Source organism: Cavenderia fasciculata (genome assembly GCF_000203815.1).
Source record: "Cavenderia fasciculata unplaced genomic scaffold Scf_Dfasci-F-a-25c12.r2-5, whole genome shotgun sequence".
NCBI classification, from domain to species: Eukaryota; Evosea; class Eumycetozoa; order Acytosteliales; family Cavenderiaceae; genus Cavenderia; species Cavenderia fasciculata.
The window spans coordinates 1,053,948-1,074,154 of NW_004457729.1; the positions used below are offsets into that span (position 1 = coordinate 1,053,948).

Here is a 20,207-nt window from a genome sequence, read left to right on the forward strand (position 1 = left end):
AGTTAGCATGCTCTTATATATAATCCAGGATCAAGTTCCAAATTACATTTTCTATCTTGTGGGTTGTTTGGACAATTTACAATTGAGCGGTTTTAAAATGACCTTTTTACAACTACCCTATCTCTTTTTGGTGTTGGGATGAAACATGTTCATAAACAAATAATATTTGTAATCTTCCCGTTCTTTAAAGATATCTTGTATTCATTAAAATTATTTAATTTTTTTGATATATTATACGAGCGAGCCATTCGAAATTAAAGATGCTTTTTTGATCCGTTTTTTCATTGCGATGAATCATCTGATAAGGAAGTTTACTTGTACTACTAGTACTAGTACTACTATTAGTAAACTCAATAGTTATAGTATTACACATTTGTTGACTGTCAACAACAGTTCGAGAAATTTCATCAACAATAGATTAAACTCGTCGACGTCAACATCATCAAATACAAATGACCATCAACAAGATCAATTAGAACGACCAACTATACAATTCGATCCAATAGGTTACTTTGAATCATGTTTTCCTCGCAAGAATGGTACACCTAGACAAGGTAGATTAACACCTACATCACAAGGAAAACTCAAGATTGATTGTAGACATGCCAATCACATGCTCAAAGGATTGGATCAGTACAGTCACGTATGGGTATTGTTTTGGTTTCACAACAACTATCGTATTGACAAGAATACCGATGTTATCACTCCTCCCGATGAAGATAGAATAAACAAACAAAAACAAAAACAACTAGAAAACAAGATTGCAAAGGATCAACTATTAAATAATAATAATCAACAAGAACAACAAATAGACCAAGAACAAGAACAAGAGGAAAATGATATAGAGGAAGATGAAGAGAATGAAGATGGAGAAGATGATGGTGAAGAGTCACAACAAACAAAGGAGGATAATATTGTTTCTTCCTCAACTGAAGAAACAGCAAAAGAAAGAAGAAAAAGATTAAGAAGAGAAAGAAGAGAGAGGGAACCAAGAGAACGTAAAGTACCCAATCCATATGTATTCACCAAGGAGTTTAGAAATCCTCCTCAACACGTTGTTATCAGACCGCCAAGACTCAATGGAAAGAAAGTTGGCATTTACGCAAGCAGATCACCACATCGTCTCATCCCCATCGGATTGACAATGTGTAAATTGGAACGAATCGACTATGACACGGTCTATCTCAGCGGAGTAGATCTTATCGACCAAACCCCAGTCATTGACATCAAACCATATATTCCAAAATACGATTCAGTACCAGAAGCCATCACACCAGATTGGATCGATTCACCAAGTGACATTAAATCTGTCATATTCACAGAAGATTCATTACAAGGTTTAAAACAATCTATTCAACGTATTGGATTAAAGACACTAAATAATATAAATAATAATAATGATAATAACAGTGACAATATCAACACAAGTAATCAAGATATAGTAGCAATGAATGAAAAGAAACTTCAAGATGAAGTGACAAGAGTGAAAACAGTGATTCGAGAGATCCTCATCAATGAACCTAGATCAGTGTATAGAAGAAAGAAAAAGACTCACGAAAGATGGGGCTTTTTCGTCGATAATTTAAATATAGAGTCTCGTGTTGATCCAGATGGTTCGGCTCATGTCTTGGCTATCATCGATTCCGATACTTATTTTAAAAACAGAAAACAATCTCAAGGTCAATGAGAAGATGATGATGATGATTTAGATTAAATCAAAAATAAATAAATAAATCATTTTCCATTTTTTAATTAATTTAATTTACAAATTTTGTTTATTATTATTGTGTACTACTGGTAGTTGTACAAGTACTATTGTTATTTTCCTCTTTCTTTTTAAATACTTGTCTTGTATTAACATTAATACGTCTATTTTTTTCACGTAACCATTGAATATGATATTTAAATGTTTCATCGGCTTCATCTACCAAATCAACGTTGAATGAATTTTCTACAATCTTTGCGACACCGTGATAACAGTATCTTGAACGACCACCCATGATGACAATATCACCACTGCGAATAAATAATGGGATTGGTGCAATATCCCTTGTTTCGGCACCTAAAAGAAATACAGCCGAAGCTCCAAAAGAAAGTGAAATGATTGGTTTCTCCATCTCTTCCTCTGCATCATCCAAATGTCCACCCATAACTGAATCCTCTGAATAAAAGTTAACTGTACCTGCCTCTGCGATATATGGATCATATTTAGTTGCCATTGCAATCTTTTGAACTAAATCTTGTAAATCTAAAAATAGAAAAGAGAGTAAATAAATAGAAAAGAAAATACATATATATATATATATATATCTTTCAACTCTTCTTTCTTACCATCAGGAAAGGTTTCATAAAAATCTCTTGAATAAATACGAGGAGTCCATTGAAATTGATATCCAAGTGTAGCCCATGCCAATTTATCTAATAATTCTCTGTATGGTGGTAACTCTTTACCATCTTTATCTAATGGTCTTGAGGTTGTAGATGTCTCTTGATTGTCATCGTCATCTGATAACAATTGATTTGAAAGTTGTTGATGTTCAGTGATCATTTCTTGTTGACCGTGTTGCCAAAGATCTTTGACGGGACCATAGAATAGATTGATATTTGTGTTGTTTGGTACATTGGCATATTGTTCGAGTGAATCTTTTACCCATTTCTTTTGTTGAGAGGATGTAAAAGGAGAAGGAATAAAGTAAAAGCCTGGGTAATCTTTAATACCATATACACGCCACGTTGAAGGATGAGCATAGTACTCTGAAGCACCTGCATCACTCTTGTCAACCAAATCTGTATAATCTATCACCAATGCCTTGTTTTCTTCTGTATTCTTGTCCAAGTTTGAAAAGTCCAATACAATTGAATAGTCTACAGGAGGTCTCTTGTCTTTTGGTAATACCTTTCCTCTTGCATTCTTTGTTTGTTGTCTAAATAATCTTTGCACTCTCATAAACTCTGATGGTTTCTTTTCTTGTTGTTGTTGTTTAGAACCACCATCTTTTGATGCAGTCTTGGTTGTTGTTTCTGTTGTTGTTGTTGCTGTTGTATCTTCTTCAACTTCATACATCTTTTTCAATCTTGATCTATGTTGGTTGTGTACACAATAATAAATTACAAGAAAGAAATGAAATGAAAGTGATTCGTTTTTGTTGCGAATTGACGACGAATGAAATGGATAACAAAAATTAATTAATACATTACCATTTGTATTTATTTATTTATTTGTTTGTTGTTTGTTTGTAGATATCGATAGAAATGGTCATGCATCTTTCGCCAGTCAAGAAAAGATGTTGAATGATTACCTTCTTGATGTCACATAGTGGAAGATGCATGACCACTCTTTGTATTATGTGAGTGGGAGAACTGTTGCCAGATAAGGAACGAGCCGATTGTTCATTGCCATACTAGAAAGTTGCGATTCAATGAACCAGAATGGAAACCCAATCAAGAACATCAGTAATAATCATTCCAAATTGTCATTGTTAGGGTGCCACCAATTTGTTTAGATACTAGTAAGTTGCGATTCAGTAAACCTTGTGGAAAGACAATGGAGAACATATGTAATAATGATTCCGAGTGGTCATTGTTAGTGTAACGAATAAAAAGATCGGTTTTGTTTTTTTTTGACTATTACACAATATAATATTATTTATTATTATTATTTTATTATTTCTTTTTCTCTCTCTTTCTTTTCGTTTAGAGTTCATCATGACCACCTTGATTATTATTAACAAATTCTTCATAGATTGGATCAACTGGTTCTTCTTCATTGGTAGTTGGAAGAGTTGGTTCAGAGAAATCGACATCGTCCTCCTTTGTTGGAGTTTCGTACTTGGTTTCGGATAATTTGTCACTGGACAACTCCATGAGCTTGTAGATCCAGTTGGTGAAGCTAGTTGGGTTTTCAATGGTGTAGCCAGAGGAGATGGCGGCGGTTTCGTAGAGGACGTTGGCTTGGACCTTGGCGGCTTCATCAGTGTTGCCAAACTCGTTGACACGGGCGAGGAGGGCACGGATGAGACTGTGGGTTGGGTTGATTTCCATGACCTTGGCCTTCATGAATGGAGCCATTTCTTGTTGTTGGCCGGCATTGGATTGGGCCTTCATGATACGCTCCATGTTGGCAGTGACACCCCAGGTGTTGGACAAGAGGATGCATGGCGAGTCAGAGAGGAGCTTGGAGATGACGACCTTTTGGACACGCTTTCCGAGTTGCTTTTGGAGGAAGTCTGTGAGTGGCTTGTACTCTTCGGTGACGGCCTTTTCAGAGTCGGCTTCTTCGGCGTTGGTCTCCTTGTTGAACTTGACACCTTCACGGGCAAGATTGGTGAGTTGGAGCTCGCCGTACTTGTTGATTTGTGAGAACAAGTATTCGTCGACTGGGTCGACCAAGTAGAGCACCTCGTAGCCTTGCTTGAGGGCTTGTTCGGCGAGTGGAGACTGGGCGAGTTGCTCCTTGTCCTTGCCACCGAGGTAGTAGATTTGGTCTTGACCCTCCTTCATACGCGATACATAGTCTTCAAAGGTGGTGTGGTCGTCCTTGGATGAGGCGAATTGGAGGAGCTTGATGAGACGGTTCTTGTTCTCGCCAGTCTCTTCGATGATGCCAAACTTGAGGGCGGTGCCGTACTTTTTGAAAAAGTCGTGGTATTCAGCCTTGTCTTCACGGTTCGAGATCTCTTGCACCATTTGGATAAACTTCTTGATGACACGCTTACGGATGGTGCCGATGAGCTTGTGTTGTTGGAGAATCTCACGCGACACGTTCAATGGGAGGTCGTCCGAGTCAATGACACCCTGGAGGAAACGCAACCAGGCGGGGAGGAGCTCACGGATATTGTCGGTGATAAAGACACGACGGACAAACAACTTGACACCGTTGAGGACAGCCTCTGGGTCAAACATGTTTTGTGGTGGGTCCTTTGGAATAAAGAGCATGGCACGGAACTCGGTATCTCCTTCGGCGACAAAGTGAGAGTAGGCGAGTGGCGAGTCGGTACGCTTGTTGAGGGCTTGGTAGAATTCAGTATACTCTTCCTTTTCAACTTCCTTTGGTGAACGCATCCAGAGTGGCTTGTTATTATTTAACTTTTCCCATGTCCATTCGGTAATCTTTTTCTTTTCCTTTGGTTTCTCTTCTTCTTGTTCATCTTCTTGTTCGTCTTCTTCTTCTTCTTCTTCTCCAACCTTTACTTCATCATCCTCTTGTTCTTCAATTGGAGTTTCTACTTGTTCTTCTTCTGGAGCATCAACTTCCTTTGAAGAGTACAAATAGATTGGGAAATTGATAAATTGGGAGTACTTTTTAACCAATTCTTCAATAGTGCTTTGTTCCAAGAATTCAAGTGAATCATCCTTGATATGAAGTGAGATTCTAGTACCTCTACCAAGAGTGTTACCCTTTGGATCCTTCATAATAGAGAATGAACTATCAGATGTTGAAGTCCAAACATATCTTTAAAAAGAAAAAATGAATGTATAAGTTAAAATGAAATAGAATATATGTTCTATTGAATATTATTATACATACTGATCATCTTCATTGTTCTTTGAAGTGACGACTACATAGTCGGCAACCAAAAAGAGTGAATAGAAACCAACACCAAATTGACCAATCAAGTTTGATGAACCCTTTGAATCGGCAGATTCAGTGAGCTTTTGGATGAATTCCTTGGTTCCAGATTGAGCAATAGTACCCAAGTTCTTGATCAAATCAGCCTTGGTCATACCAATACCCTTATCGGTAATATGGAGGAAATGGTTTTCCTTGTCAACTTGGATCTAAAACAAAAGATGAACAGTAAGTCAAATGGAGCTAGTTTGTTGTTGTGTTATCCTATACACATACCTTGATATCTAAATTGGCTTGTTCACCTTCACCCAATAAAGCTGGGTTGGTGAGAGCAAGGAATCTAATCTTATCCAAAGCATCGGCAGAATTGGAAATCAATTCACGAAGGAAAATCTCCTTCTTTGAATACAAAGAGTTGATAATGATGTTCATCAACTTGTTGACTTCAGCTTGGAATTCGTGAGTTTCACCTTGACTCTTGATAATTGATTGGTCTTCTGCTGAAATACTAAATTATATGATGTATATAGTAATAGTGTATTGTATATTGTATATTAAGAAGGTTAGATAGATGATAGTGATATCATATGTTGATAAATTTGATACATATGATAGTGATATCATATGTTGATAAATTTGATACATACCCTTCATTGGCCATACCCTTTGGGATTGCCAACATGGTAATGAGACAGACCAACATTACCATAAGTAATGATAATCTTGACTTGGAGGTCATGTTGTTATATATATATTGTTATTATTAACTAAACTAACTAACTAAAAAAAAGTACATAACAAACCATGAGCTCATCGTAGGGTGTTGGGTAGAGGTGACGATGCTGACGCATCAAACAAAATAAAAAATCAAAAAAAATAAATTGTGCAACGTTGCAGATCTTCGCCTTTTGTTTGGCTTCTTGTTGTGACACGAGCATAGTAGCGAGCTACCTTAAAGGAGATAATATACATGTTAGTAGATAAGATAAAAGAATGAGAAGATGATAGACGATATATTCTTTGTTTATTTTAACTCGATTAAAAATAGATAGGGAATGAAGGATATCACTCGAAAAAACGAAAGGGGTGTCAAAACGAATAGGAAGTTCACCGATCGGATTCACCACTTTCCCAAATTACATTAATTTAGTTTTTGAGAGGGGATAGTGATTCATCAATTCATCCACCTTCCTTACCTTGTGTATATGCTGCAATCATTTCTTTGAGAAGATATTTATTTATATATATATATACATACAAAACAAGTATGACAAGTGAATACAAAGATTATAATAATGGACTATCAAATGGGAGAGTACTCAACTTTGGTGCTGGTCCGGGTGTATTGCCTGAAGAAGTACTATTAGTAGCTCAAAAAGAACTAATGAATTATCAAGGTAGTGGAAAGAGTATTATGGAAGTATGTAGCATATAGCAATACTATCAAAGTGGGTATATGATACTAACTAGACGATTAACATCTAGATGTCACATAGAGGTAAAGAATTCTCAAAGGTTTTAGATGATCTTAAAGCAAACTTAATATCAATCATGTAGGTATTATTGATTGTTGTAAAAATGTGAAGAAGAAGAAGAGGATGATGATCTATATAAGAGAATGGGTATTAATTAATGAATGAATTATCATATCACTTTTGATCTATCAAGGAAAATACCAGATAATTATGATGTATTATTTTTACAAGGAGGTGCAACAAGTTTGTTTGCAGGTATTCCAATTAATCTTTGCAAGGATTCAAATTCGGTTGCTGATTACATTGTCACTGGATCGTGGTCGAAATCAGCCTTTAATGAAGCCAAACATTATTGTAAACCACATGCAGTCGTAGATTCAGAGAGTCTCAAGTTTAAAAAGGTACCGGGTGTTGGTGAATGGAAATTCTCAAAGGATGCTGCATACGTCTACTACTGTGACAATGAAACTGTACATGGTGTTGAACTCCACGAACAAGTGTACAATCATGTTCCAGAGGGTGTACCAATTGTATGCGATGTCTCGTCCAACTTTCTCTCCAAACCAATCGACGTCTCCAAATATGGTGTTATTTTTGCTGGTGCACAAAAGAATGCTGGTATTGCCGGTATTACCATTGTCATCATTAGAAAGGATCTACTTGATCGTACTAAACCTCATGTTCCAAATGTTTTTAATTTTTTGGTTTGTAATTGGAAAGACTTTATAGAATGAACGAATATATGTTATTGACATTCATTATTTATTATTTATTCTTTTAGAAAAAGAGTCAACAAAATTCAGTTGATAATACTCCACCAACTTTTAATTTATATATTACTGGGTTGGTATTAAAATGGATCATTACAAATGGTGGTTTGGAAGAGATGGGTAGAAGAAATGATATCAAATCAAAAAAACTTTATGAATTTCTTGATAATTCAAATGGTTTCTATGTGTATGCTAAAAACAAACCAAAAACAAAATAACAATTATACTATATAGTATAGTTATATTAATCTATTTCTATTTTTATTAGATGTAATATTGAAAAGGATTTTAGATCAAAAATGAATGCATGTTTTAGAATTAAAACAGGCGATGAGGCATTGGAAGAGAAATTATTCAAAGAGGCACAACAAAATGGCATCACTGATATTCGTGGACACAGATCAGTTGGTGGTGTAAGAGTATCATTGTACAATGCAATGAATATCCAAGGTGTTGAAATATTACTTGAATTTTTGAAAAAGTTTATGCAAGAAAATAAATAAATCAAATTAAATCAAATCAAATCAAATCACTACACTCCTCCTACTTGACACCATCCATGAATTAAATAAATAAAATGGTATATCACTTTTTTTTTTTTATTTAAAAAAAGATAATAATATAATATTGGGGTTGGTAGTATAACAACAATTGTTTTTTTAAAAAAAGATGATGACGATGGTATGATAGGGTGTTGAATTAGTTAATAATTATTTGTTAAATGAGAAATGGCGGCTTGGAAAGAGACTGCACACCAACCATATTCACCGGTGGTTTCCAACTCTGATGAAAAGTTTTCTAGGATAGAGATGATGAGAGAAGAGTAACCGACAATATCGGATTTGATGAGGACATAGATAAAGAGTGGGAATAAGTCGTCGGCGCTCATGGTTGAGCTACTAGCTAAAGTATCAACACTGGCGCCATCTTCGTCGACAATATCTGGTGATGATCGGAACTGACTCCCAGTGGTGGCCGATAGGAATGAAGGAGCAACCTTTAAAAAGGTTCCATTACGAACGGCTCTTGAAAAGGCGTTGTCTTTTGGTTGAACTTTACAACTTTCCATGATTCCAATAGATACCTTGTGAAGTGATGCAATGCATCGTTGAATCGTACTAACAATATCGGTTGGTACAACATGGAACATTAAATCATTAATAATTGCAACTGCCTCTTCAAATGGATTATTATTTTCCCAATTATATTCTTCAGGGAAATTCTAAAAAATAAAACACATTATATTATTAATAAACAATCTCTTCTCTATCTATCTATATATTTCTATCTAATTTGTTTTTTTTTTGTTTATACATACAGTTGGAACTAAAGAAAGTTCTTGAATTGATTTGTTACCAAGTTGAGATACTTTGTTTGAAAATTCCGAATCAAATTTGATGATGGTTCCACATTTACTGAGAACAATCTTGACAAGAGAGTATATGCGTGGGTATACGGTACGTTTGGTGAGTTGGTGGATGAGGTGAGTGGTTGGAACTTCAAAAATGGAATGGGTTGGTGGAAGGTTATAGGATTTGATGAGATTGTCACAAAATTGGACGATAAAGTCTTCGATATCGATTGGTTTAATCTTTCGAATGGTGGCACAGTCCTCTGAAATGACATTGATAAGTTGATTGACTTGTCGTCCCTCCATGAAACGACTATCCATCAACCATTTATCATAGTCGCTTTGTATGGTCAAATTATCATCCCATGGATAATAAGATTTAAAGTCTAGACTCTGTTTGGCATTACTAAATATCTCTCGTAGTTTTCGTTCTCTCTTTTCAACATTTTCACTTGTATAGTTCAAATGTGCATTTTTATAATTATTTCTAACCTTTTTTTCATATTCTGTCAATTTCTAAAAATAAAAAGAAGGATCAATATAAATATATATAATCTTTTCTTTTTTTCTCTTTCTTTTTTTATATTTACCTTTAATTTAATTAATTTTAAAGAAACATTTCCATTATTTAATAAATCTAGAGTTTTTGCGAAAAAGGTTGAATAAATGACAGAAGCTTTTCTTGCAACATCATCATCTACTAAACGAGCCAAATAACTAATATCTACCAACTTTTGTTTCAAATTACTCATTCTATCGTCAGATATTGAGATTTGAAGATCGATTATAAATATTTTAATCGAGTAATAGTCTCTGAATGACTTTAATACATCGATTTGACAATCCTCTCTAAAGAATCTACACCTTCTTTCATACTTTGAAAGGAATGATGATTTTAAATCCTCCCAATCATCCCTCTCCTTTGATATCTTGTTAATTAATGCAATAATTTTTGAATTATAATTTTTTAATAAATCCCTCAACTATAATAAAAAGAAAAGAAAAGAGATTAGTCTAAACGGGTATTTCTCTTTTCTTTCTTTGTTAATTTCTCTTACCTTTTTAATTTTTAAAGGATTATCTAAATGAATTTGATGTTTTTGATAATTTGATTTTGATCTTGTTAATTCTTGATGATTTAAATATTCTAAACCTCGCTCTCCAAATACAACAGTAGTACGATGACCACTGTTTGATGGGGTCTTTGATGTTAGTATTGGACTAGAAATGACAATCTTTTCAGTGGCAAATGTACCTCCGACGACGTTTGGTGGTGGCGAGGTTGATGGCAATGACACAACTCCAGGAAATGTGGATCTGTGTTTTTGACCAGATATATCCGAATTTGGATCTACTGGTTTGATATTGACAACCGATTGTCTATTGAAATAGGATGATGGATCGGTTGATGAACGTGGATGTTGTGGTTGTTGATGATGATTATGTTGGCCAGTACTATTGTGAGAGTGGAGTCCCCATGCGTTTGATTTTCTCCAAGCCTTTTCTTTTAGTTCACTACTATTTTTGAGTGTCCCGGTTGGTGAAGTTTGTCCAGATGATACAGGTGATGTTTTGGGTGAAATATTTGACATTCTTGTCACTGAACCAACTCTCCATCCAGATGCCGATGAACTCAATCCACCTCTTGATGTCAGACTTGGTGAACCTGGACAATGATCCGGTGTTTGGGATGGAGTTATTAATGGTGATGTCGATGGAGTTGTAGTGGTTGATGAATGTGATGATGAATTACCACTACTGTTTGTTGTAAGATCTTCCTCCTCTTCATCTTGTTCCAATGATCTTGGTGTTGTCGTTGTTTGCTCTTCCTCCTCCTCTATATCATTGTTGTTGTCACTATTTGTATCTTGAATCTCTGCTTGATTATCATTATTATCATTATTATTATTATTATTTGTAATATTCTGTACATCTTGAAGTTCCTGTCTAAGTTCTTCAATTTCCTTGTCTTCTTGTTGTTGAGATTGTTGTAGTTCTTGTTCTTGATGTTGAACACTCATCGATAGACGTTGACGTTGTAATTTTTCCAGTTCTTCAAATTGTTCCATGTGGAATAGCTTGGACTTCTCCAACTTTTGTTTTCTAGATAGTCTCTCTCCTTGTTGAGCATCTTCCTCCTTGTCCTTTTTAATCAGTTGATCTAGTTCTGTCAACTCGTCCAACCTGTCACGATGATCCTCTTCTTGACTGATTGGAACGATTTCAGGATCCTCGCTAATAACCAACCTATCTCTTGAAACCAACAATCTTTTTCCAGGAGAGATTGATGTAGAATCAACCAATTGGATATTATCTTGTCCCGCTTTTTGAGTTGCCAATGGATCAGAGAATGACATTAACTTGTTGTTGTTGTTGTTGGACTGTGGTGACAGAGGAGTTTGTTTGACAATGGTTGGTCGGTACGATGATATACTCAATTGAGGAGACTTGGGTGGGTCTATTGGATGCTCGAGCATCATTGATTTTCTAATTCCATCTTCAATGCCTCTTAGGTCAACTACCAAAGAGTCAATATCTGATAAAAGTGAATCCAACTCTTTATCTTGAGCATTACCACCACTACTACTACCACTATTATTATTATTGTTGTTGTTGATTGATTTTTTTATATTTGATTGACGGGCTGTGTAATCATCGATAGCAGCTGTTGGAATGTTTGATTGTCTCAAATCCAGAGATGAGTAATGACGTGAATGGTCAATTAGATCATCGAGGAAATCAGTAGCCGACGAGAATGTTTTAGAAGATGAACTGCTCGTCGTCTTTGAGGGAGACATGACTACATTCTCTTTGGAAGAGGATGGAGACCCACCACCACTGCTAGTGACAAGCTTACCAACTTGATCAAAGAGACCAACATCCAACTCTGACTTTTTCTTTTCTTCTTGATGTTGAGGTTGTTTCAATCCCATGTTGTTTGTTTGTTGATATCAATTAGACAATCGTCGTCGTCGAAAAAAATAAAATAATATGTATCACTTTGATTGATTGGTATATATATCGGTTGATTGAATGATGATCGATCGATCTCGATACCAATACCACCCACTCTACTTTTAAATTATTATTATTATCTAACTTTTTGATATTATATTATCTCTCTACTCTTCAATCTATTTTTGTGATATTGTGTGGAGTTTGTTGAGAGAAAGGGGAACTTGAGATAGATGGTGAGGGATGAGAAACTAGTTGTTGTTATATTTATTATTATTTTATTCTATTCAATTGTTATTATTATTCCTATCTATTATTTTTTCTATCTCTCTCTATGTTCTCTCTCTTTCTTTCTTTGCTGTCAATAACAACAATAAACAAACTTCCCCATACACCATTCGTGGTTTGAAGAGAGGGATTTTTGCAGAGGTCCTCCCCATAAAAAACAGGCTTTCCTTTTGAGTGCATAGATATTTTTTGAGACAGCTGATCCGATTGTGATCTTTTGAGGTGATTCCTTCGAACGACGTTTTTTTCCTTTGGCAATCACACAACAAAGAATAATTTTTTAATCGTTGAACCTTCGATTAACATCGCGATGAATACTTGAATCAAACCCTTGTTATTTTCTTTTTTGGTAATTATCATTCCTTCCACTCTACTTTTTGATTATTGTAGCCTGAATGAAATAAACTATCTATATCTAACCATCTAGATATTCACACAATCGATACAGTTTAAAGATTTTATAAAAGTCAAGATAAATACAAGTAAACAAATATAACAAGATAATTGTAAACAAACAAATAAAAAAATGAACGAAAGTTATTTTCAAACACATTTTTGATGTTGGTGGTCCGTTTTTAATTTAAAAATATATTAAAACCAAATCACATATTTATTATTATCATTTTTAGTTGGTAGCTAGTGAGTGATGAAGTATTGAAGAATGAAAGATAATAATAATAAGAATAATAATAAGAATAAGAATATAAAGAAAGGAAAAGATAGTAAATCATCAATCAATGGAGTAGCAGTAGTTGTATTGGGAGATATAGGACGTAGTCCTAGAATGCAATATCATGCACTATCGATTGCAAAGGCTGATGAGACTAGAAACCGTGTATCTTTTATCGGTTACAACGAGTCTATTCCACACCCTCTAGTGCGTCAACAATCAAACATCACCATCAGACCACTCAAACCGTTCCCAGCCATCCGTAACAGCAAGTTGCTGTGGCCTATCCTAGCAGTGTGCAAGGTTCTCTTTCAAATCTTTCAACTCTTATATGTACTCTTATTCCTCGTACCAAAGCCACTCAATACAGTGCTCGTACAATCACCACCTGCCATCCCAACTACATTTGTTCTTCAGATTGTATGTTGGCTGCGTGGTGCCAAACTAATCATCGATTGGCATAACCTCGGTTACACAATCCTTCAACTTTCAACTAGAAAACCTGTTACTCATCCTATCATTAAATTGGCTAAATTGTTTGTATCAAAAGAGAAATGATAAAGAAGACATATAACTAATACTATATTTACTGCAGTATTGAAAGATATTTTGGTAGAAAAGCATATGCTCATTTATTTGTAACTGAAACAATGAAAGATGAATTATCAAAGGATTGGAAATTAGAGTAAATAATAATAATAATAAGAAAAGAGTGACAAACAAAGAGAACTTAATTATTTACATTATATTTGTTATGTTTGTTTTAGAGGACAAAAATTTGTATTACATGATAAACCAGCACCAATATTTAAAGCATTGGAAAAGGAAGAAAGATTATCATTTTTGGGACACTTTGAAAGTAAATATGCATCAAGTATATCATCGGAAACTAGCAAGTTTTTGAGACTTGCAAGAGAAGGAAAGGCAGCTATTGGTATATCATCAACTAGTTATACACCCGATGAAGACTTTGGTATTTTATTGAGTGCACTTCATAGCTACGATCTAAAGACAACACCACTACCAGGTGTAAAGGTGACATTACCAAAACTACTCTTTTTCATCACTGGAAAGGGACCAGATCAACAAATGTACATTGAAGTGCTCAAGAAACTCAAACTCATCAATACCAACGTATGCATGGTTTGGTTAGACTCTGAAGACTATCCCAAATTGTTGGCATGTGCCGATGTGGGTGTATCTTTGCACAAATCATCGTCTGGTATTGATTTACCAATGAAGGTGGTTGATATGTTTGGTTGTTGTGTACCTGCATTGGCACTTGAATTCAAGTGTATACATGAATTGGTAAAGGACAATGTCAATGGTTTCACCTTTAAAGATTATAAAGAATTGGAAGGATTGTTTGCAAAAACCCTCACAGATTATCCCAATCCACATCATCTCAATAGATTACGTCAAAATCTAATCGACGCAAGACCAAATAATACTTGGGAAATTGAATGGGAAACTATTAAACCTTTATTTTTAATAAATTAAATTAAATTAGATAGAGATAGATAACTTTTAATTTCTTTCTTTTTAATTTGATTTAATTATTTCTTTAATTCTTGTTATATCCCAAGATAATTCTTTCTTTTTTGCCTTGTTTGACAACTCCGTATCCTTTGGGTGGCTCGACAACAGCTGCGGGGACAGAAGCAGAAGATGTCTTGGCAGCAGTCTTTTTCTTTGGTGCCATTGGAAGTGATGGGAAGTCATCATTGGTTGGTTTAACATTTGAACGTAATGGAGCTGGAGTCGATGATGAGGACGATGAAGAGGATGAGGACGAAGTATTATTCTCAACAACAAGTTTTGAAAAGTTGGTTGTAGAGGTTGGACCAGTATTGTAGAATGCACCAACACCTGGTACATAGGTAGTTGGAAGTGATGGATAATCATCATCAGAATCATCGTCGTGATGAGCAGCAGAAGTAGTTCTTCTCGATGTATTACCACTCAATGTGAAATGAGTTTGTTGTTGTGGTTTATGAGTTGTAATCTTTGATGCCATAGAGTTTTTGTTATTATTATTATTATTATTATTATTATTATTATTGTTATTATTACTTGGTGCTGGATGAGCTGTTAAAACATAGGGACGTGATACAACTGTACCAGTTGGACCCTTTTTAACTTGTTCCATTACATTGGAATGGCTGTTCCAGCCAGAACCCTTCTTTTGGTCTTGTTTCTTTTTAGAGGCGGTTGGAAGTGATGGATATTGTTGCTCCATGTTCTTCATGTAGTAGTGCAATTGCAAGAGTGAGGTACGCTTGCCCTCGTCTGGCAAGAGAGAGACGAGATCGTCAAAGATGGCAAATGCCTTTTCCTTGCCAAAGATCTTCATAAAGCTAGTATAGTATTCGTTGGCACCCAGTGTACCTTGTCTAAACTCTTGTGACATTTGCTTAAAGATGCCATAACTCTTTTCATCCAAGATACCCTGGATTCTTTGGACGAGTTGTCGATTCTTTTCATCAATCTCTTCTTGCGACAATTGCTTTTGCTTTTCTTGTTTAAAGTCTGGATTAAATGCCTTTGGAGCAGGTGCACGAGCTGGATATCTAGTAGTTGATTGTAATCCTGGCATAACTGGGAATTCTTCATCCATATTAACTGCTGGAATTGAAGAAGTAGAAGATGAAGAAGAACTTGTCGAAGTTGTCGATGTTGTAGAAGTAGTAGAGGTAGTTGGAATAGTTGATGATGATGAAGAGGATGATGATTGTGATTGATTACTATTACTATTACTAGTACCAGAACCACGAGTGAAATTCATACTAATCTGGGTAGCTTGTCTAATTTGGAGTTTGGACATACCCGAGGTATTGAGATGTGTCGATATTTCATGTTGCTTGAGAGCAACTTCATCGACAAAGACGATAAACTTTTCTTCCATACAGGTTGGATGGTTACATGGGAAATGCTCGTCGATAAAGTGAACTCTGAGCTTGGCATAGTCTCTGTAGTATTGGTACTGGATACCCTGCTTCTCACAGATGAAACAAGTGAAATGGTTGTTTTGCAAATGGTCATAGAGATGGTCGTCGCCGTAAAAGTATTGCGTACAAAACTTGCACACTGGATGTCCCTTTTTACCCTTTCTCACTTCTCCAGCTCCTCCATTCCATTCAATCAAATGAAGTGGAATGTATTTTGGATCATATACTTCTTGTTCTGGTAAAAATGCTTTTCTATCCTTTAAACAAATTTCACTAATTGAAAAAGATATAGAGGTGGTTAGTTTTAAAGTCTTATTCTTGTTCTTCATCTTTTTCTTATTATTCTTCATCATACCAATAAACTCTCTTGTGAGTAGTCTTTAAATGGAACTCTAATTGTTTCATAGTATTGAATGGTTCATGGTCACAGGAACGACATTGGAAATGCCAAAGTGAAGAGATACCTTGTTCGTACACTTCACTGGTAAAATAGATATTTAAATGTCTATTAAAGATTAGTTTAGATAGGTCATAATCTTTGAATTTCTTGTTTGCATCTTGTGTAAAGATAACCTTTTCCATTTCAGTCTATGTAGATATTTGATAGATTTTGATTAATATTTGTATTAGAGTTGGTAGTTTTGTTGTTGGATTGATTTTACATACCTTGCACATACAACACTTGTATTCTTTATATAATTCACGTTGTCTAAGAACACAAATAGAACAAGCTTCATTGTGATCACATTCACCAATAGCAAAAAAGACAACTGGTTCAATACATAGAATACAATCTACACCGGTTGCTTCAAACCGAGATGTCTCCAAATAGGTATTTAATGCTGTATCTTGAATCATTGGAATCTTTTCAGAGAATCCTGGTGGTGCTGCTGATTTGTTGGTCTTTTCTCTAGCACCTCCACGTGGACCGTTACTGTGACTGTGACCGTGACCACCATGACCATGATCATGACCATGAGCACGATGTCCACCGTGACCATGTCCATGACCTCTTCTAGACCCTTCCTCTTTTGGTTTAGAGTCTCCTCCTTCAGCTGCTGTTGTTGTAGTTGATGATGTACTAGTAGTTGTTGTTGTTGAAGTGGTAGAGGCTTTCTTTGGTGGTCTTGTATTTGGTTTCTTTTCTCTTGGAGTATTATTCTTCTTTTCACCATTTCCATTGTTGTTGGGTGATCCTCTTCCTCCTCCTCCCTCTTTCTTTTCACCTCCTGCTGCTGCTCCTTCTTTCTTTTCACCTGCTGGCTTTCTATTATTATTATTGTTTCTTCTATTGTTGTTGTTGTTATTCTTTTTCTCTCCACCTTCTGGTGCAGGTAGTTTATTCTCTGCCGCCGCTGCAGCGGGTGCAGCAGTAGTAGAAGTAGAGGTAGAAGTAGTAGATGTAGATGTGGTAGTGGTAGACATTATTATTATTATATGTTAAAAGATATTGATGATTTATATATGTATATGTATATATATTATTGTTGTTAGTATGATTGTTGTTTCGTTGTTGTTGTTGATGAGCAAACTAGTTAAACAAATCGATTTCAAACACACACTATAAAGAGAAGATAGAACAAGAATGTTGTTTTTCTCACTTTTCATTTTATTTTTATTCATCTTTTTTTCTTGGATCAAAAGTCAACGCGACCAACAAGGTCAATCAATATATATATTGACTGATTTAAATTATTACATATTTATTTATTATTTATTATCATTTAATAATAATGGAAATTGAGTTTTAATATCTTCTTTAAAGTTTGGATTAATTTGGATATTTTGGAATCTATTATCGCTATTAATATTGATAGGTCGATTACTTTGAATGGATATGATAGTGTCCAAAGAAGATGTCATTAGTTTGGTAAATCTATTTGTCATTGATTCTGTGATATTGAATAATCTATTTGATCGCATGATATGGTGGTCGATTAATTGATACAATTCCTTGAGATGTTGTTGTTGTTGGTTGTTATTCTTTTCAATCGATTCGTTGTATATTAATATTACAATTTTCCAAAATGGGCAGGCAAGCTCTGGTGACAATTCAGCTTGAGACTTTATGAGCAAACAAGAAAAGAATTTGGCATAGGCAGGTATAAGTTGTTTATAATACATTTTGGTTGCTTCTGTTTCTCCTCTTACTCCTTCCCCTTTTGCGGCTCCGTGGTAATCACATAAAATGTACCATTGAACGAGTGCCAATCGGAGTGAATGAGCGACTTTGACGACACTGGCAGTGGTGATATCGGCTCTTAAAATATATTCCAACTTTGAATGTGCATTTGACAGTAGTACTTGCCATTGCACAGACAGCTCTTTTTGGCGATCGCCAGCAGCGACCGATGCAACTATGTACATTGTTTGTTGATTTTCGATCATTGTATCTCTGACCGGTTCAATTCTATATTCGTTAAAGTAACCTGGCTCCCCAAAATTTTCGTTAAAAGAGTCGAGTGGCAATTCATACATGTCAATCCACTTTGTATACATCTTTTGATCGATTCGGCCACAGATGGCAATCAATTCCTGTGCGATTGGTAGTGGTACCACCTTGATAGCTTTGATCATATCTTTGATCATTTTAAACCTGCCACGACCTTGCACACCAACTCGTTCGCAAAACGTCAACTCTTGTACTGTGTATCGGTGGAATATATCTTGGTTGCGTAGTGTAGCTCCTTGTTTGGCAACAACTATCTCTAATATGTTGGCCAGTGTTGTCGGTGTTGGTCGGTCGGTTATCGTGAACCTCTTCAACAATCCATCGAGTAGACCGTCCAAGTAGGGGACGATGTGCTTGAACAAGGTTGGTGGTATCTTGTCAACCACACTGAAATCATTGTCTCGACAGGTTGTCTTCAAGATGATTGGTATGAAAATAGATGTATTCGAAACATCCATATCCATGATGGTCTCGAGTATCAATGGAACCAATTCTACTCTTTGGACCAATGGAACAATTAATCTCTTAAAATAATGTATAAATTGAATGAAATACTTTTTAAAGTATCTCCAACCAACACATTTACCAATACTACTAAAATAGCTGTATGATGGGGCCAAAGATGTAAACTCAACCTTTGAGAATAGATTCATCAAGATTGGGAATACTCTCTCGGATAGATATGGATGAGTGGTTGGATGCATCAACCTTATGACATCGAGTGAATTGGGGACCATTTTTTCATCAAATATTTTACCAACTGATCCAAGATCCGATACTAATCGATTGACCAACACTTTTGTATCGGGATGTCGATCATGATTATGATCCCACATCTCCAAGATAATCTGGAAAAAGAATTTAAACGGTGATACCAAGTATACTTCAGTTTGACTTTTGGCAATATGGTCGATTAGATTGACGATTCGTTGTTTAAATGCAGGTGTGCTTGTCTCTGTCAGATAAACATACAATAGACGGAGAAATTTCTTATAATTCACATTCTCCAAAAAAGGTTGCCAACATTTTTCAAGTACCTTTAATGTTAGATCTCTTTGAAATGGATCATCGCTTTCAGTTGCTTTCTTCATTTCTGGATATAATTTACCAAATTTATCTAAATAGTATTATTAAAATTAAAAATTAAAATGAAAAGATGTTAGAGAGAGATAAATAAATGTATGCTTATATATGTATGTTTGCATGTATAATTACCCAATGAAATGATTGAATGAATGATAGAGATGAGAGCATCAGTTACTTTGGTATTATTGGTTATCCCAAGAGCAAGATTGAATAGATCAACAAGTGATATGGTATTAGCAATGACTTGGCTCCTATTAGCTAGTTTTCTTTCTATTTGGTGAATCAATTCTTGGTCAAGTAAATAGATTGATTCATTTCTAATCTAAATATAAATAGAGGATTAATATGTTGTTGTTGTTATTAATTGCATGTATACGAACGAACCATTAAACTAGTTGTTGGGTCCAAAGAGAGATGATATAACCATGATAATGTTTGGTCCCTTTGTTTGTGGATATAATCATCTTGGTACTTTTGTTCAAATTCATTCAACACCACCACTGAACTACTACTATCGCTACGAGTACTCGTAGACTGCCTGTCATCTCTTTCTCTTTCTCTTGCTAGATTTGCAATCAAATCGATGAATGAATCCGAGGGTGATAATATAGAGAGAGAATCGACCACCATCACAAACAATTTA

General features: G+C 35.3%; 8 protein-coding genes across 8 annotated transcripts; 3 read left to right on the top strand and 5 right to left on the bottom strand.

The window, feature by feature from the left end:
* Positions 1–97: 97 nt before the first annotated feature.
* On the top strand, positions 98–1,687 carry DFA_00735 (uncharacterized protein; the record flags this gene model as incomplete). The annotated part of the gene is made up of 2 exons (XM_004358663.1): positions 98–132; positions 328–1,687. The coding sequence occupies 2 exons, from the start codon at positions 98–100 to the stop codon at positions 1,685–1,687; spliced, it is 1,395 nt and encodes a 464-aa protein (XP_004358720.1).
* A 94-nt stretch (positions 1,688–1,781) lies between these two features.
* Positions 1,782–3,064, bottom strand: alkB (alkylated DNA repair protein; the record flags this gene model as incomplete). The annotated part of the gene is made up of 2 exons (XM_004358664.1): positions 1,782–2,248; positions 2,332–3,064. 2 exons carry the CDS (start codon positions 3,062–3,064, stop codon positions 1,782–1,784), a joined length of 1,200 nt encoding a protein of 399 aa, XP_004358721.1.
* Positions 3,065–3,693: 629 nt separating this feature from the next.
* Positions 3,694–6,308, bottom strand: grp94 (heat shock protein Hsp90 family protein; the record flags this gene model as incomplete). The annotated part of the gene is made up of 4 exons (XM_004358665.1): positions 3,694–5,452; positions 5,528–5,778; positions 5,846–6,077; positions 6,217–6,308. 4 exons carry the CDS (start codon positions 6,306–6,308, stop codon positions 3,694–3,696), a joined length of 2,334 nt encoding a protein of 777 aa, XP_004358722.1.
* A 528-nt stretch (positions 6,309–6,836) lies between these two features.
* Positions 6,837–8,317, top strand: serC (phosphoserine transaminase; the record flags this gene model as incomplete). Its single annotated transcript, XM_004358666.1, has 5 exons — positions 6,837–6,989; positions 7,055–7,122; positions 7,238–7,733; positions 7,826–8,001; positions 8,083–8,317. 5 exons carry the CDS (start codon positions 6,837–6,839, stop codon positions 8,315–8,317), a joined length of 1,128 nt encoding a protein of 375 aa, XP_004358723.1.
* A 200-nt stretch (positions 8,318–8,517) lies between these two features.
* Positions 8,518–12,098, bottom strand: DFA_00739 (uncharacterized protein; the record flags this gene model as incomplete). The annotated part of the gene is made up of 4 exons (XM_004358667.1): positions 8,518–9,036; positions 9,133–9,681; positions 9,756–10,148; positions 10,224–12,098. 4 exons carry the CDS (start codon positions 12,096–12,098, stop codon positions 8,518–8,520), a joined length of 3,336 nt encoding a protein of 1,111 aa, XP_004358724.1.
* Positions 12,099–13,069: 971 nt separating this feature from the next.
* alg1 (glycosyltransferase) lies at positions 13,070–14,578 on the top strand (the record flags this gene model as incomplete). The annotated part of the gene is made up of 3 exons (XM_004358668.1): positions 13,070–13,614; positions 13,674–13,763; positions 13,846–14,578. The coding sequence occupies 3 exons, from the start codon at positions 13,070–13,072 to the stop codon at positions 14,576–14,578; spliced, it is 1,368 nt and encodes a 455-aa protein (XP_004358725.1).
* A 64-nt stretch (positions 14,579–14,642) lies between these two features.
* DFA_00741 (uncharacterized protein) lies at positions 14,643–17,451 on the bottom strand (the record flags this gene model as incomplete). Its single annotated transcript, XM_004358669.1, has 3 exons — positions 14,643–16,299; positions 16,382–16,614; positions 16,693–17,451. The coding sequence occupies 3 exons, from the start codon at positions 17,449–17,451 to the stop codon at positions 14,643–14,645; spliced, it is 2,649 nt and encodes an 882-aa protein (XP_004358726.1).
* A 285-nt stretch (positions 17,452–17,736) lies between these two features.
* DFA_00742 (uncharacterized protein) lies at positions 17,737–20,194 on the bottom strand (the record flags this gene model as incomplete). Its single annotated transcript, XM_004358670.1, has 4 exons — positions 17,737–17,827; positions 17,975–19,595; positions 19,694–19,886; positions 19,949–20,194. The coding sequence occupies 4 exons, from the start codon at positions 20,192–20,194 to the stop codon at positions 17,737–17,739; spliced, it is 2,151 nt and encodes a 716-aa protein (XP_004358727.1).
* Positions 20,195–20,207: the final 13 nt, after the last annotated feature.